At 42.6% G+C, this 17,704-nt stretch overlaps 1 protein-coding gene across 3 annotated transcripts in view; it reads right to left on the bottom strand.

Annotated features, from left to right (window-relative positions):
• Window positions 1–212: 212 nt before the first annotated feature.
• LOC115108202 (low-density lipoprotein receptor-related protein 8-like) overlaps window positions 213–17,704 on the bottom strand; it is a 35,521-nt gene continuing 18,029 nt past the window's right edge. For 2 of the 3 annotated variants that reach the window (XM_029632270.2, XM_029632272.2), the window contains 6 exons: window positions 10,338–10,477; window positions 8,877–9,018; window positions 8,615–8,746; window positions 4,438–4,512; window positions 3,203–3,360; window positions 213–2,368 (listed from right to left, as the gene is read on the bottom strand). In XM_029632270.2, the coding sequence (XP_029488130.1) occupies window positions 2,333–2,368; window positions 3,203–3,360; window positions 4,438–4,512; window positions 8,615–8,746; window positions 8,877–9,018; window positions 10,338–10,477 (683 nt within the window). In that variant the 3' untranslated portion in view covers window positions 213–2,332. The remainder of the gene's footprint in view (window positions 2,369–3,202; window positions 3,361–4,437; window positions 4,513–8,614; window positions 8,747–8,876; window positions 9,019–10,337; window positions 10,478–17,704) is intronic. The other variant, XM_029632271.2, reaches the window with a different exon arrangement.

Genomic DNA, 17,704 nt, shown 5'->3' with positions numbered 1-17,704 from the left:
AGCTACCACTTGCTCACCTTAGAGGCTACTAGTAGTGGCTGGAGCTGTTAAGTCATTGCTGTATCAGATGGGGCTTAAACCAACCCACCCACTATAGCCATTAGAATGGTATTGCTTTGGGGATACCGTGTGTGTGTGTGTGTGTGTGTGTGTGTGTGTGCGCGCGAGCGTGTGTGCAGCTTTATCGAAATATTGCCACTTCATTCACGAAATGTAATTTACTCTTTATTCTCAACAATCCATTCAGACTTTACTCTCGAAGTGTTTCAAGAGAAGGTACTATGCGTATATTAAAACAATTCTAATTACCACCATCACCGTTTTATTATTTTTTTCTCTTCACTTGGACCTAATACTCTTCCGTAGTTTTAAGGTTCCACGGATTTAAAACTATATTTATAGAATTTAAAATCAGCAAAATAGATTTCAGACATACTGTGCTTTTTATTGTGGCAATGACATGTTTTGCCTGACACCTCAAATAACAAAAAGCCTAATAATAAACTATTTAAAAAGGACAGCAAATCATTTACAATAATCAAACAAAAAGGCATAACATTGCCAAGACATAGCAACTGATCTAAACCAGGCAGATCAGTGTGAATGACTCGATTACAGCATTGAGTGAGTGCTGTACTTCAACGTCAGAGCCACCTTAGACCCTTAGGCCACGTTACAGTAAAACACATCTCAACTACAGTTGATTCCAGAACACCAGATAAGAGTAGAGAGTGCATGCAACTAGGAGCACAACGTAAAACCCATGTCTCTTGAAATATACTGATATTATGTGATGAATCAATGACAAGACATTCTACACTCCACAAACTGTTAGCCTGGTTCATAGTTTTGCATAATACTGTTACAAATGGAGAGTGATTAATCGTGTGTGTGAATCAATGTACAGTGCATTCAGAAAGTATTCAGACCCCTTGACTTTTCCCACATTTTGTTAAGTTACAGCCTTATTCTAAAATAGATTAAAGAAAAAAAAAATCCACATCAATCTACACACAATACCCCAGGTTTTAAAAAGTTTTTGCAAATGTATTACAAAATAAAAAAACTGAAGTACCTTATTTTCATAAGTATTCAGACCCTTTGCTATGAGACTCGAGCTCAAGTGCATCCTGTTTCCATTGAACATCCTTGAGATATTACTGAGTAAACAGTCTGAATACTTATATAAATGTGATATTTCAGATTTTTTATATATACATTTGCAAAAATATCTAAAAACCTGTTTTTGCTTTGTCATTATGTGGTATTGTGTGTAGATTGATGTAAAAAAAACAACAATTTAATCCATTTTAGAATAAGGCTGTAACGTAACAAAATGTGGAGAAAGTCAAGGGGTCTGAATACTTTCTGAATGCACTGCATATAAACATATACACTGAGTGTGCAAAACATTGGGAGCACCTGCTCTTTCCATGCCATAGACTGATCCCTTATTGATGTCACTTGTTAAATCTACTTCAATCCGTGTAGATGAATGAGAGGAGACAGGTTAAAGAATCATTTTCAAGTCTTGAGACATAGATTGTGTATGTGTGCCATTCAGAGGATGAAAGGGCAAGACAAAATACTTAGGTCCCTTTGAACGGAGTATGGTAGTAGGTGCAAGGCGCGCCGATTTTGAGTGTCAAGAACTGCAACGCTGCTGGGTTTTTCACACAACAGTTTCCAGTGTGTATCAAGAATTGTCCATCACCCAAATGATATCCAGCAAACTTGCAACAACTGTGGGAAGCATTGGTGTCAACATGGGCCAGCATCACCGTGAAATGCTTTTGACACCTTGTAGAGTCCATGCCCTGACGAAATATGGGGATTAGTTTGAACGTATAGACTAGCCAACCGATTGCAAAAAAACATTCAGATCTTGTCACAATTCAAGTGAGAGGTACAGTATCTCATAGGCTGGACATCTGTAGCTAATCACTGATATGCTCCAGGACCCCCAAGGCTGGGGTCAATTCCAATTAAACTCCAGTCAAGTTAGAAAACGCAAATCCTCACAGAAAATCTTGTTCAAGTTGCTCAAGTAATTTTCAAGTCAATTGTTTAAGTACATTTTTAGCCTTCACTGAAACCGAGGTGGACTTGATCCAGGCTTTAAATGAGCCACAACTCAAATGAAAGCAACATTGAGGTTGAATGAGGCCCTGGGAGGACCAATGGTCATCAAGGGGAAGTGCTGTAAGACGTCTCCTCTCTTCTTCTCACTCCCTTTGGCCAGATAACCTGATGAGACTCCAGGGACTGCTGGCACTGGGAGGGGTGGGAGCACAGCTGGACACCGGTGACTCTTAAACGTGACTTAAGACACTCAGTAATGGTCCAAGTCCAGCTTAAGCAAAGTGTCCTGAGGAGAAGATGGCAGTTTAATAAGCATAGCGATCACATTCACCAAATCAAAGTTTATTTGTCACGTGCGCCGAATACAACCTTACAGTGAAATTTGTGCCACTTAAGCATTTTAACAGAGGGCAGTCTGTCAGGTGAGGCACGGTATAAGACACCAGGGTCCTTGGAGTCAATTATTGTGAATAGTCCGATTCATACAATAGTTTGATTTAAAAGTTTACATGCTTTGCAAGAAGAACGATTTCCCTCATAATCCTGTTTACATGGACAAGTCTGAAATCAGGCTACCTGATGGGACTTTGATAAATGCAGAAAATGGCCAATCAAAATAAACGTTCCACCACACAGACCATGTTATTTTTGTGAGGCATATTTGATTCTTAGTTTGGACATATAACGTTTGTATGTGAAAACTCTAGATGCATACTTTCAGTTTTTCTGAACTCACTCGCGCAAAAGGAGGAAGCTCACGCTGCTCGTGCTTGCACAGGTGCAGATCAAATACACCACTATAACTCTGATTAAGGCTTTTACATGTCCTAATAATTAGAAAGATTGCTCAGAAAACCAGGTGTTTTAATCGCCGTATGCTTACACCGATTAACATGAAAGCGTTTACATGACTAATGCCATAACCGGCATAATCAATTAATATCAAATTATTAGTTTCCATGTAAACACACTCAATTACATTAAAGGAATTCATCCTTTACTTATTAAAAGGAAATCCAACTTTATAAAGGAATTAATTTATCTTTCATTCTTATTGAGATCTATTATCTGTTTTACCTAGGAATCCCACGGACTCGTCTTGTTCATTGGCAGAGCTTACCTTGACAGGACAAACCTCCATGCCTCTGGCTGGTGCCTGGATGAGGGGGTCCTGGGACTCCTTCAGGGAGAAGTCTTGGAGGTCGAGTGTCCTGGAGGGCCTGCACTCCTCCCTCCACCACCACAACACCACCCCCGCCAATAGCACACTCAGGACAACTGGGTAGAAAATATAGACTGGTTAGCTTTGCATTTTATTTTAAAAGGTACACATACTTTATAGTTTCTAAGCATGTGTATAAGTAAGGTAATAAGTCATATCTATGTCTTATTAGCCATATATTAGGCATAATTAAGTGTATTCTTATTCAAAGTCGTGTTAAAAGGCCAATCCTTAATAACCCAATTGTTAGTCATAATAAAAGACACAGTATTTAAAGGCCCAGTGCAGTCAAAAACGTGACTTTCCTGTGTTTTACATACATCTCCACATGGAGTTTGGAATAATACTGTCAAATTGTGAATTTATGATAATGCCCGTTTAGTGTAAGGTTGGCCTGAAATTTTTGCCTGTTTTGGTGGGATGGGCCAGTTGTGAGCATCCTCGTGGGTCTCTCGGTCGCGGCCGGCTGCGATCGAACCCAGGTCTGTAGTGACGCCTCAAGCACTGCCATGCATTGCTTTAGACCGCTGCGCCCCTCAGGAGGCCCCTTTTTGACCATTTTAACTTAAATCAATCACAGTAAGGTACTTCATTGTTACCCAGAAATAATTTGACATTGAGATAAAAATGGCTGCACTGGACCTTTAAGAGCAAGTTAAACAAAAAACAGACTCTTAGTATGCTGTCTCAATGTGGAACTAACTAAGGCATAGTGCTTTAAGATGTGTTCCCTATACTAAAATGTTGCCTTATTCTTACTTGCAGAAATATTGTCCAGAAAGGACCACATTGGACAGAAAGGGGCACACCTTATAGGACTAATAAGACATAATAAAGACCTTAATGGCTACTTATATAGACACGTATAAACTACAAATGAGTGGTTATTATGTGTACCTTAAAATAAAGTGTTACCGTTTTTTTTTTGCATATAAACCCTAAGCTGCTATTTCTATAAACCATAAGTACTGACACTTATACCCATATTTACATAAAATGGTCATCATTTGAATCTTTCTTTACATCTGAGCAATATCATCTCTCCAGTACAGTTCCATAGATGGCATGATATAAACAGACTGTAAGGGATCTAAATGTAATGGATTCATTGCTAAATATACTACAAAACCTACCTATGAGCGAAAGGATTCCGGCAGAGGTTGTATCAGACAGCGCTGGGCCTGGAAGAGTGTGAGAAACGACTGTATCTAAAAAAGGAAAATAACAATTCCGCAATCAAGTAATCACAAAGAATAACAAATGGAAAATGTTTCACCAACTGCAATTTTCAAAAGGTTATGAGACATCAGTTTTCAAGGATGAGAATAGCTTTTGTATTGTTAATGTTTTTGCTATTGTTGCTAACCTTGGGTACAAGAGCCAATCGTAATACAGGAAGTTGTACACGCAACAACTGGCCGCACCAGTTGTGCTAAAAAGCCACTTTGCATTTTCCCCCCCTTATTTTCTACTCTTTCGGACAGCTTAGTCTCCCATTCAGAGGACCCACACGTTTGTTAGTGTCTTATTGGTCAAGGTTACGCCAAATACTTACCACCACATCTCATTCAGCCTATCAGTGGCCTTGATTCCCGGGACGTTAGTTGCAGTTATTCTATGACCCCAGCATGCTGTGTGGTCAAAAACGTGCTTTCCCCATCCTGATGAGCACTTCCACAGTTTTCCCTCCTGCTGAACTTTTTCTACTGTGGACTGAATCCCTGTATGTCTGATGTTTAATTTTGCGTGCATCTAAACGACCACATAGTTAATGTCAGTTATCTGAACCATCAGTGGTCAGATGTGGGTGTGTGGGATGTGTGCATCTTCTTCCATTAAACTTCCCTTAACCTGGACATGCGCCTCCTCCTTGTTCTGACCGGACATTCTGTAGTGGTTGCTACCGGCCTTAAGCCAGCACCTAAGGTTTCTTATTATATTCATGGTCCTTTGATTCTCTACAACCCTACCCCTATTTTTTAATAGGGATTTAACACCAGTAAACCGGGAGCTTAAGATCTCCTGATGAATCTCCTTCCTAATTCCTCCCAAAAAAGACAGTATCTAGGGAACAATAAATATACCATTTCTATGCAAAAATGTCAACTATCTGACTTCACTTTCACATTAGACCAGCGATTACAACAATACCAGCCCACCTATTTATACTACTAAACACGAAGTCAAGTTCCCATTAGAAAACGTCACTTTCATGGCGTATAACTTGCATTGTTGACTATCTTTTAACCTCGTCCCCTGGCTATTGCACACAGCGCATACATACGCCTGGGATATCAAACACTCAGTTGGCCTTAGGTGGTCTGACCATAGAATTCTATGGGAGTGACCAACTGAGTAAAGTATTTGTCATCATTACATTTTTGTGAATCACACGACTGTGAGTCTCTGTGCTTGTGGTGTTCGAGCGCAAGGGTTCTCAAACTTTTTGGAGCCGAGGACCCTTTTTCTGATAGCAAATTCATCAGGGGATAACAACAAAAAAATAGCACATAAAGGAGTTTTACTATGACTTCGGCAGTGCATGTCCGGACAAACCAAGTCATGGGCCCTGGGAAATAACATTTTAAAGGCCCATATATTGCCATCAAAGAAAAGACTTTGCAGTATGCAAGCTAATTTCCTGCAATTCGTTTCGTCATGGGGCAGAGAAATGTTTTTGTTGCTGCAGCTTTAAAGCCAATATCCTGCAATTATACACATTTTGCCATGAGGCAGAGAGAAATCTTTGCACTTTTAAAGCTTAAATTACAGTGCATTTGGAAAGTATTCAGACCCCTTGATTTTTTCAATTTTGTTACGTTACAGCCTTATTCTAAAACGGATTAAATAAAACATTTCTCAATCTACACACAATACCCCACAATGACAAAGCGAAAACAGGTTTTTATATACAAAATGGTTTGTCTCATAGCAAACCATTTGCTATGAGACACGAAATTGAGTTCAGGTGCATCCTGTTTCAATTGATATTCCTTGAGATGTTTCTACAACTTGATTGGAGTCTACCTGTGGTAAATTCAATAGATTGGACATTATTTAGAAAAGGCACACACACCCGTCTATATAAGGTCCCAGAGTTGAGAAGAAAAAAAAAAAACATGAGGTCGAAGGAATTTTCCCTAGAGCTCTGACACAGGATTGTGTTGAGGCACAGATCTGGGGAAGGATACCAAAACATTTCTGCAGCAAGAACATTCCCCAAGAACAAAGTGGCCTCCATCATTCTTAAATGGAAGAAGTTTGGAACCACCAAGATTCTTCCTAGAGCTGGCCGCCCGACAAAACTGAGCAATCAAGGGAGAAGATGAACCTTCCAGAAGGACAACCATCTCAGCAGCACTCCACCAATCAGGCCTTCATGGTAGAGTGGCCAGATGGAAGCCCTGCTTTGAGTTTGCCAAAAGGCACCTAAAGACTCTCAAGACCATGAGAAACAAGATTCTCTGGTCTGATGAAACCAAGATTGTCACGTCTGGAGGAAACCTGGCACCATCCCTATGGTGAAGCATGGTGGTGGCAGCATCATGCTGTGAGGATGTTTTTCACTGGGAGATTAGTCAGGATCGAAGGAAAAGCTGACAGAGCAAAGTGCAGAGAGATCCTTGATGAAAACCAGCTCCAGAGCACTCAAGAACTCAAGACTGGGGTGAAGGCTCACCTTCCAACAGGACAACAACCCTAAGCACACAGCCAAGAGAAGGCAGGCGTGGCTTCGGGACAAGTCTTTAAATGTCGGAGTACCCAGCTAGAGTCCGGATTTGAACCCGATCAAACATCTCTGGAGAGACCTGAAAATAGCTGAGCAGCGACGCTCCCCATCCAACCTGACAGAGCTTGAGAGGATCTGCAGAGAAGAATGGGAGAAACTCCCCAAATACAGGTGTGCAAAGCTTGTAGCATTGTACCCAAGAAGAATCGAGGACGTAATCGCTGCCAAGGGTGCTTCAACAAAGTACTGAGTAAAGGGTCTGAATACTTATGTAAATGCAATATTATGTTTAGAATTTTTTATACATTTGCAAACATTTTTTATACATTTGCAAACATTTCTAAAAACCTGTTTTTGCTTTGTCATTATGGGTTATTGTGTGTGATGAGGGGGGAAAAAACATTGAATCCATTTTAGAATAAGGCTGTAACGTAACAAAATGTGGAAACATTCAAGGGGTCTGAATACCTTCCGAATGCACTGTACATATCAGTGGAGTCTGCTGAGGGGAAGACGGCTCATAATAATGGCTGGAACATAGAAAATTGAATGGTGTTTGATACCATTCCGCTCCAGCCATTACCACGAAGTGCTTCCAACCTCCTGTGATATATATATTTTTGAGAGGAATAAAAGAAGTATTGGAGTCAAAAAATGTATAATTAGTGAAGTACTGTGGATACCAATATCCCTGTAAGCCTCCCAGGCCCATTTTTCCCAGGGTTAACAACATAACTTGTAGATGGATAATATGACATTGTGTTGTATTACACACTTTAAAGTTATTCCACAGATCCCTTGGCCAAAATGTTTGGCTCACAGGGAATTGATCAACAACGGCACTATCCATGGTGCTGAATCTCATGGTGCTATAGCCCATATTTGCTTATCGGTTTGTTTAGCGCAGCATCGGATACAGTATGTACCCTCTGGCAAAATCACCACAATAACTGGGTTATGATAAAGTAAAAATCAGCCACAACCTTCCCAAATTCAACTGATAGCCAGGTGCAATGGAAGAGCAAAGGGCCCTCCCGCTGGCTGAGATCAGTCAATAGTAGGCTAAATACAAGTTCATTTCCAGGCTGTAATTCAACTGATAATATTTTCCGAACAAATTCTTATTTACAATGACGGCCTACACCGGCCAAACCCAGACGACGCTGGGCCAATTGTGCGCCGCTCTGTGGGACTCCCAATCACGGCCGGTTGTGATACAGCCTGGAATCAAACCAGGGTGTCTGTAGTGATGCCTCAACCACTAAGATGCAGTGCCTTAGACCGCTGCGCCACTCAGGAGCCCTTAAAACTAGGCTACATCAATGAAATAGCGTGGTGACTTTGCAACAAAAAAACACTTAAATTCCTGTGTATATTCTCAACTTACAGAGGTATAATTATGTCAGATTTTTTTCACTGGTATTATATGCTTTTAAATAGCATTTCCAGTTTGAAAGGGAATCTTGGGATGCCTGGGAAGGGCTTGCAATTTTCCTGGGAAGAAATATTTTGACATTTTCCAGAAAATATGAATCCCTACTGTGTAATAACCACAATTCATTCCACTTTCACATACTCACCATCATCATCATCACCGCTACTCCCTTTTGGAGGAATGCAGGTGAAGCTGGGAGAGGAGCTTGTTCCAGAGAAAAGGTCTGGCACACACTCATATAGACAAACTCCGCCGTTATTTCCACACACAGCAGGGCCTGGGAACATCAGTAAGATAACATCAGTCAGATAACATTAGACTAATTGACACAAACTAAGGTTGAATCCAAACCTTTGTCTCTTGAGCATAGTTATCAACGTTTACTCGATGGGCTGACAGATGCATACCTTTTGGTTGAAGAACCGGGTGAATGAGAACCAAGCCGCCTGGGGAAGCGATATTGGGCAGGATGACTCTAAAGAGGCTGCCATTGTGCTTGTCAGCACTACATATGGAGTGGGTGTCCTGTTCACTCCAGTATACATGTCCCTGAGAGACGTGAGAGAGTAGTGAACATATGGCGACATCCAGAATACCACACTTTAGAGTGTATGAAACAATGGAATAATTCATGAGAGCTGGGATCCAAACCAGAAACCGTCTGCCCTGGATGCCATTTTATAATAATGGCGAGTATGTAAGGTGTACCATTTCCCCCCACTTCAGTCTTCTGTGAAGACTTGGTGAACTTGTTCCAGAGAATAGAATCAACAATGCAATATTAGTTCAATGACACAAACTAGGATTTGAATACCAACCATTGTATATTTAAAAAAAGTGTTTTTGCATATAGCTTATTTAACCTTTATTTAACTAGGCAAGTCGGTCACCAATTCTTATTTACAATGACGGCCTACCCCGTCCAAACTCGGACAACGCTGGGCCAATTGTGCGGCGCCCTATGGGACTCTCAATCATGGTCAGATGTGATACAGCCTGGATTTGAACCAGGGAATGTAGTGATGCCTCTAACACTGGGGCGGCAGGGTAGCCTAGTGGTTAAGAGCGTTGGAAGTAACCGGAAGGTTGCAAGTTCAAACCCCCGAGCTGACAAGGTACAAATCTGTCGTTCTGCCCCTGAACAGGCAGTTAACCCACTGTTCCTAGGCCGTCATTGTAAATAAGAATTTGTTCTTAACTGACATGCCTAGTTAAATAAAGGTTAAAAAAATATATTAAAAAATGCAGCACCTTATACCACTGTGCCACCTGGGAGCATATACTGGGTGAAGCTTAGTGAACCTGTTCCAGACAATAGGTCTGGCACACACTCAACAATGCAATCAGTCACAATGATTAAATTACACTAGGATTTGCATCCCAAACATTGTACTTTGGGCACCAAGCCGAGCCGATATTGGGCAGAATGACTAAAGAGGCTGCCACTGTGCTTCTCAGCAATATACACGTGTCCTGTTAGCTGTTGTAAACACATAGAGAGAAGAGAGAAGTGAGGGAACAGGGCGCAGCAGTGTATGCTTCTATACATAGAGAGAAGAGAGAAGTGAGGGAACAGGGCGCAGCAGAGTGTATGCTTCTATACATAGAGAGAAGAGAGAAGTGAGGGAACAGGGCGCAGCAGAGTGTATGCTTCTATCAAACTTTTGTGTTTCTAACTTTACAGGGCTGGATTCTAAACCAGAAACATGCTCTATTGTAGTATGCCCTTGTGGTGTAAGCCACATTTGTACTATTTCCCCCCACTTCAGTCTTTCCAGATCTGTGATCATGAGTTTTCAAAGACTAAAGGAAAGGAAACAGGGGAAGGTCTACAGAATAAGACCTTAGTGTCATTTGGATGTCCATACCTCAAACACTGCCAATCCGAAGGGCCTGTCCAGGTATCCATTGGACTCCACCACGGTCTTGCGATGCTGCCCGTCGAACCCGACCCTCGAGATGGTGCGCATCCCTGAGTCAACCCAGTACAGGAGTCGTCGAGGCATGTCTGTAGGAAAAACACACGCTATTCAACTTTTTTTAGTGGTACTATCTTATCAATTACATCAGTGTTTTGTAAATCAAAAACAGTTCAATTACTTTCTTTCAATTACTTGTTTCGATATCTCACAGCGGGATTCACCAGAATCTCTAGAAGCTCAAAGAACCAATCAGACGTCTCTCGGAAGACAGAAAGGTCGAGCCTCTACCCTCATTTTAAGGACACAAGGTCTCCACAGCAAGACGTGATTCCTGCTTCCTGCTTAAGGGTTCACAGGTTTGCCACTTAGGTTACGTGGCCGAGAGCAGGATTTAGAGCTCTCCTCCTCTGTGTTTCGGGTAATATACTGAAAGGAAAGTTTTTCACACTTTTTCTACCCTTTGTCTTCTGTTATGGCTAGTGTCACACGGCTAGCTACTGAGACTTGGCTAGCTTCCACTGGCTAGCATTGTGCTACCTAGCTAAGCTCCTAGCCCACGAGCAATGCTCCCTCAAAAAAAAATCAGGACTGAGAACATTTCTGGTCTTCAGAGTGCAAACTTGAATGTTGTGAAAATTCTGTGCAAAACTGAGGCTGTACCCGCTTTGAGTTACAGTTTTAAACTTTCGCTACTGTGGCTATTTGATCCTAATCTAGACCTACCAGAGTGGCTTACCATCAAAAACAATGGAGAAAATGCATTCCATAACATTTTAACATGGACATAGCTGTTCTATCATTCAGTCTACAGTAGCAGCCAGTGTGTGGTGTTAAATGTAGGCCTACATTCCATGAGACTTTTGAAAAGAAAACATGCAGGGCTTGACATTGAAAATGTTGTTGTGTTTTTGATGCAAGAAACCACTACCCTCTGCCTATTGGCTACTTAGCTTATTCAAGCCGGTCTCTGAGTGCTGGGTTCAGTAGTATCCCTTAACCTACTGAGAATGAGTGACCTCCGACGTTGGGTGTCTGCCCAAAGACTTTGTATACGACCTCACCTCAATCGAAAGATAAGGGGGACCTCAACATGTCTCTCGGCTCTGCGTCACTGGAAGAACCCCTTGATCTTCGTTTATGGCACTCCCCTAAGGGTGGTGTGAACGAGGAAGGTGGTGACTGACCCTCCTGAATTGCCCAGACGGACAATACGACTGTGATAGCATACATCAAGCCCAAGGGTGGCCCTTGCTCTCTGCGCTTACACCGCGTTATTCTGTGAAGAACACACCTACTCTCACTACACACGGCTCATCCCTACATCTTGGTAGCCCCTCGATGGCCATGGAAGCCCTGGTTTGCGGAGATCACACCCCTGCTTTACGGCGAGCTTTGGCAATTGCTGTTACGCAGAGATCTTCTGACCCAAACGAACCAAGAGATTTTCCACCCTCACCCTGACACCAGGGCCCAGCTCGTGAGAGGTTAAATCTGGATCCAACAGGCCTGCCTCTCAGAGTCAGAGACTATCCAGAGTGCCAGGGCCCCTTCTACATGCTCACTGTATGGAAACAAGTGGTGTGACAAAAAAACAGATAATTCCTTACCAATGCTCTGTATTCAAGGTTTTATGGTTTTTGCTGGACCTTTTTGGACAGAGGAAAGGATTTCTCCACTGTTAAGGTCTTTCTAGCTCCGTCATATAGGCTTCGACAATAACACAGTGGGGAAAAACTCCTTGTGTCGTTTCATGAAGGGAGCGTGTCGCTTATGTCAAGTTTCCAAGCCTTTAGCCCCGTCTTGGGATCTGTCTATTGTGCTTGAGGCTATTTCACAGCAGCCTTTCGGGCCGCTGGAAAGTGTGGAGATGATGGATCTCTCCTTAAAGAAGCTTTACTGGTCGCCTGAGCTCCACGCACTGTCAATTCACCATTCGAGCCTACAGTTTGCCCCAGGTTTTTCCAAGGTTTCCTTGGTCCCTCCGCCTTCATGCCTAAGGTCAGCGACTATTACAATTGTCTCGTCTTGAAGCTTGTGGCTTTCCACCCAGCGCCCTTCATGTCTACGGAGGAAGAGCATATGCGTCTATGTCCAGTACACGCGTTGCACATCTACTTGAATAGAACGAGAGCTTTCTGCAAGTGCAACCAACTCTGTGTCATTGGCACCTCCCTACAAGGGGAGGTGTTGAAGAATTTTTATCAATAATGACTAAATAATGCATACATTTGGCATAGAATTATAACTAACAGAAGTTATATGCTGTCTGATAAAGAATGGTTCTACATAGGCAAAGAGGAAGTGTTAATAGCTTATTTTCCACCTTCTTTTTAAATAGGGAGCCAATTTTTTTTCAGCACTTAGTTCCATGTCTGATCAAACTCGTTTTCTCATGGCTCTCTTGTCCCTCTGTAGCAGACATATAGTGAGAAATATGTTTGGACAATGGAATCGCAATAAAATAACAGTATAGAATCGCAATCCATATAGAATTGTGAGAATCGCAATACACATCATATCGGCACTTAAGTATCATAATAATATCGTATCGTGAGGTCCCTGGAAATTCACAGCCCTAGTGAAAAGGGAACTAAATTGAGCTTAACGAAGCTACTGATATGTAGACTCTCACCGAGTCACCTAACTAAGTACCTATGGAACAGTCTTAAATTAACATGGACTGTCAATGGCAACGTTCAACTTTTTGACATACGTGTAAATGCGGGAATAAATAACAACATATTTCTGCCCCTGCCTTGTGTTTTTCCCGTCCCAGTTATCAGGGGTTGATCATAGACACTTTAAAATCAAATCAAATGAAAGTTGATTAATCACGTACACATATTTGCAGATATTATCACAGGTGAAGTAAAATGCTGATGTTTCTAGCTCCAACAGTGCAGTAATAATACCTAGCAATACAAAACAATACGCACATAATCCAGAAAGTTTAAAGAAATTAAGAAAATTCGGATGTCCAGATCAGAATCCGGAATATATACCCTACCAGTCAAAAGTTTCGACACATCTACTCATTCAATGGTTTTTATTTATTTGTACTATTTTGGAATCATGTAGTAACCAAAAAAGTGTTAAACAAATCAAAATATATTTTAGATTCTTCAAAGTTGCCACCCTTTACCTTGATGACAGCTTTGCACACTCTTGGCATATTCTCTCAACCAGCTTCATGAGGAATGAGGAAATCAAGCTTTGATTATTTGAATCAGCTGTGTAGTGCTAGTGCAGAAACCAAAACGTGCACCCCTTGGGGTCCCCAGGACTGAGTTTGGAAAACCCTGGGCTAGATGATCATGAATTGTTAGATAGGCCTATAGTGGATTGATGCATGTGGCATATAATTACTATTGGAGTGCATAATTGCCATGGTGTTCACATCAAACGCAACAGCGCCAAAAAAACTAAACAAAATGTGGAATATAGGCAGTGTTAGACTTGGACTGGAATAGGTGCCGGTACTGTTTATATTTAGGTGCAGGAGCTCCAAAAAAACATTTCAGCTAATATTCTATAAGAGGTGCAGGAACTCAAGCAGCATAACATTTAAGGTGTCGGTACTCAGCTCTGGTAAGCTCCTGCCCAAGTCAAGCACTGAATATAGGCTACAGTTGCCAGCAGTACCATCTAAGAGGAAGGCACGCTTCTTTGAAACCTAATGTAAAGAAAATCTAAATTGTATGAGTAGACCCTCCCGTAATTGAGAGGCTGACCGTATTATTATAGCCTGCAGATGAACATTATACTGTAGCTCAATGCTATTTTCTAAGACACAGGCGTCACGCAGATGTTTGTCAGGCGGTGGTATCATGACATGTCAGTCAGACACCTGCGGTGTGTGTGTGTGTATGTATATCTGGGTGTGTGTGTGCGTGAGTGCATGTGTGTTAAGGTGTGGTGAATCAGAGCAGGTGGTCAGTCCAGTTCAAGTGTTCAACAGTCTGATGGATTTTTAGATAGAAACTGTCTCTGAGCCTGTTGGTATCAGACCTCATGCTCCGATACGTCTAACCGACCGTAAGGGAGAAAACAACTAGTGGCTGGGGTGTGTGGGGCCCTTGAAGATGCTGCGGCCTTCCTCAGGCACCGCTTCGGGTAATGTCCTGGTGATATGCAAATATAATGCTGGATTTGCATTTGTAGTCTGTGATAGTTTATAGTCCTTTGCAACCTGCGTCGCGAGTCAATTGTCGAACATCAATTCAATTTTGAGTCTGTATTGTCTTTTTCCGTCCCTAATGGATTGACGGAGCTTATACTTTCGTAACCCAGGTTCTCTGATATTATGAGTGAGATATCCCCTGTTTGCAAGAGAGCAAGGAATAAGAGGCATGCTCGAGAATGACCAGAGGGCAGGGGAGTGGCTCCTTATGAGGGGAGGAGCTCATTTGCCACTGGACTTGTCTGTCTCCGACAGATGTGTGTTTGGTTCTTCAAATTCTGATGAATCCCACTGTGAGATATCTCACTCATAATTACAGATAACCTGGGTTATGAAAATAACCTAGAGTCGTTGTAAATCCGAAATTAAAACTACATTTGGCCAACTAGTAAGCCAAAGATGGCGTAGCAGTGAAGACGTGTTTTTTCCTCTCGTGTACTTTTGTATTTTTCGTAATATATATTTCAATTTTATTTTCAATCTCTTTTCGATTTTTAATTTGATTATACCTTCCGGTAACCTGCCTCACCCAATGTGATGCGGAATCGCTATTATTTTTAATTTTAGAACACATTCAAGAACCTCCAGAAGCTAACCAGCTAATTAGCTACAAGCTATTTAGTAATTGTTAGCCACTGCTAGCGGCTTTTACCTTCTGCACAGATACCAGCCCTGTTTTTAGCCTGGATAATACTCGCTAGTCTACCAGTATCGGACTGTCTCTACACAACAACGCCGGATTCCTGCCGTAATAGCCTGGACCACTACTTCTGATCTTCACAGCTAGCTAGGTAGCTTGCAGTTAGCTCACAGCTGCATGTCCCCAGGCACCCTCATTTGTTGACTTCTGTGATTGAAAAAGCCTTGGTTTCATGCATGTCAACATCAGAAGCCTCCTCCCTAAGTTTGTTTTACTCACTGCTTTAGCACACTCTGCCAACCCTGATGTCCTTGCTGTGTCTGAATCCTGGCTTAGGAAAGCCACCAAAAATTCGGAGATTTCCATACCCAACTATAATATTTTCCGTCACGATAGAACTGCCAAAGAGTGAGGAGTTGCAGTCTACTGCAGAGATAGCCTGTAAAGTAATGTCATACTTTCCATACCCAAACAGTTCGAACTTCTAATTTTAAAAATGAATCTTTCCAGAAATAAGTCTCTCATTGTTGCCGCCTGCCACCGACCCCCCTCAGCTCCCAGCTGTGCCCTGGACACCATCTGTGAATTGATCGCCCCCCATCTAGCTTCAGAGTTTGTTCTGTTAGGTGACCTAAACTGGGATATGCTTAACACCCCGGTAGTCCTACAATCTAAGCTAGATGCCCTCAATCTCACCCAAATCATCAAGGAACCCACCAGGTACAACCCTAAATCTGTAAACATGGGCACCCTCATAGACGTTATCCTGACCAACTGGCTCTCCAAATACACCTCTGCTGTCTTCAATCAGGATCTCAGCGATCACTGCCTCATTGCCTGTATCAGCTACGGGTCCGCGGTCAAACGACCACCCCTCATCACAGTCAAAAGCTCCCTAAAACACTTCTGCGAGCAGGCCTTTCTAATCGACCTGGCCCGGGTATCCTGGAAGGATATTGACTTTATCCCGTCAGTTGAGGATGCCTGGTCATTCTTTAAAAGTAACTTAGATAAGCATGCTCCTTCAAAAAATGCAGAACTAAGAACAGATATAGCCCTTGGTTCACTCCAGACCTGACTGCCCTCGACCAGTACAAAAACATCCTGTGGCGGACTGCAATAGCATCGAATAGTCCCCGCGATATGAAACTGTTCAGGGAAGTCAGGAACCAATACACGCAGTCAGTCAGGAAAGCAAAGGCCAGCTTTTTCAAGCAGAAATTTGCATCCTGTAGCTCTAACTCCAAAAAGTTCTGGGACACTGTAAAGTCCATGGAGAACAAGAGCACCTCCTCCCAGCTGCCCACTGTACTGAGGCTAGGTAACACAGTCACCACCGATAAATCCATGATAATCGAAAACTTCAACAAGCATTTCTCAACGGCTGGCCATGCCTTCCTCCTGGCTACTCCAACATCGGCCAACAGCTCCACCTCGCCCCCGCAGCTACTCGCCCAAGCCTCCCCAGCTTCTCCTTTACCCAAATCCGATAGCAGATGTTCTGAAAGAGCTGCAAAACCTGGACCCATACAAACCCTCTATTTCTGAAACTATCCGTCGCCATTGTTGCAACCCCTATTACCAGCCTGTTCAACCTCTCATATCGTCTGAGATCCCCAAGGATTGGAAAGCTTCCGCGGTCATCCCCCCTCTTCAAAGGGGGAGACACCCTGGACTCAAACTGTTACAGATCTATATCCATCCTGCCCTGCCTATCTAAGGTCTTCGAAAGCCAAGTCAACAAACAGATCACTAACCATCTCGAATCCCACCGTACCTTCTCCACTGTGCAATCTGGTTTCTGAGCTGGTCACGGGTGCACCTCAGCCACGCTCAAGGTACTAAACGATATCATAACCGCCATCGATAAAAGACAGTACTGTGCAGCAGTCTTCATCGACCTGGCCAAGGCTTTCGACTGTCAATCACCATATTCTTATCGGCAGACTCAGTAGCCTCGGTTTTTCTAATGACTGCCTTGCCTGGTTCACCAACTACTTTGCAGACAGAGTTCAGTGTGTCAAATCGGAGGGCATGTTGTCCGGTCCTCTGGCAGTCTCTCTATGGGGGTGCCACAGGGTTCAATTCTCGGGACGACTCTTTTCTCTGTATATATCAATGATGTTGCTCTTGCTGCGGGCGATTCCCTGATCCACCTCTATGCAGACGACACCATTCTGTATACTTCTGGCCCTTCCTTGGACACTGTGCTATCTAACCTCCAAACGAGCGTCAATGCCATACAACACTCCTTCCGTGGCCTCCAACTGCTCTTAAACGCTAGTAAAACCAAATGCATGCTTTTCAACCATTCACTGCCTGCACCCGCATGCCCGACTAGCATCACCACCCTGGATGGTTCCGACCTAGAATATGTGGACATCTATAAGTACCTAGGTGTCTGGCTAGACTGTAAACTCTCCTTCCAGACTCATATCAAACATCTCCAATCTAAAATCAAATCTAGAGTCGGCTTTCTATTTCGCAACAAAG

The sequence above is a fragment of the Oncorhynchus nerka genome, linkage group LG24 (assembly GCF_034236695.1).
Source record: "Oncorhynchus nerka isolate Pitt River linkage group LG24, Oner_Uvic_2.0, whole genome shotgun sequence".
Classification (NCBI taxonomy): domain Eukaryota; kingdom Metazoa; phylum Chordata; class Actinopteri; order Salmoniformes; family Salmonidae; genus Oncorhynchus; species Oncorhynchus nerka.
Note: the sequence above shows the minus strand (reverse complement) of the source record. Positions and strands in the feature narration are given on the sequence as shown.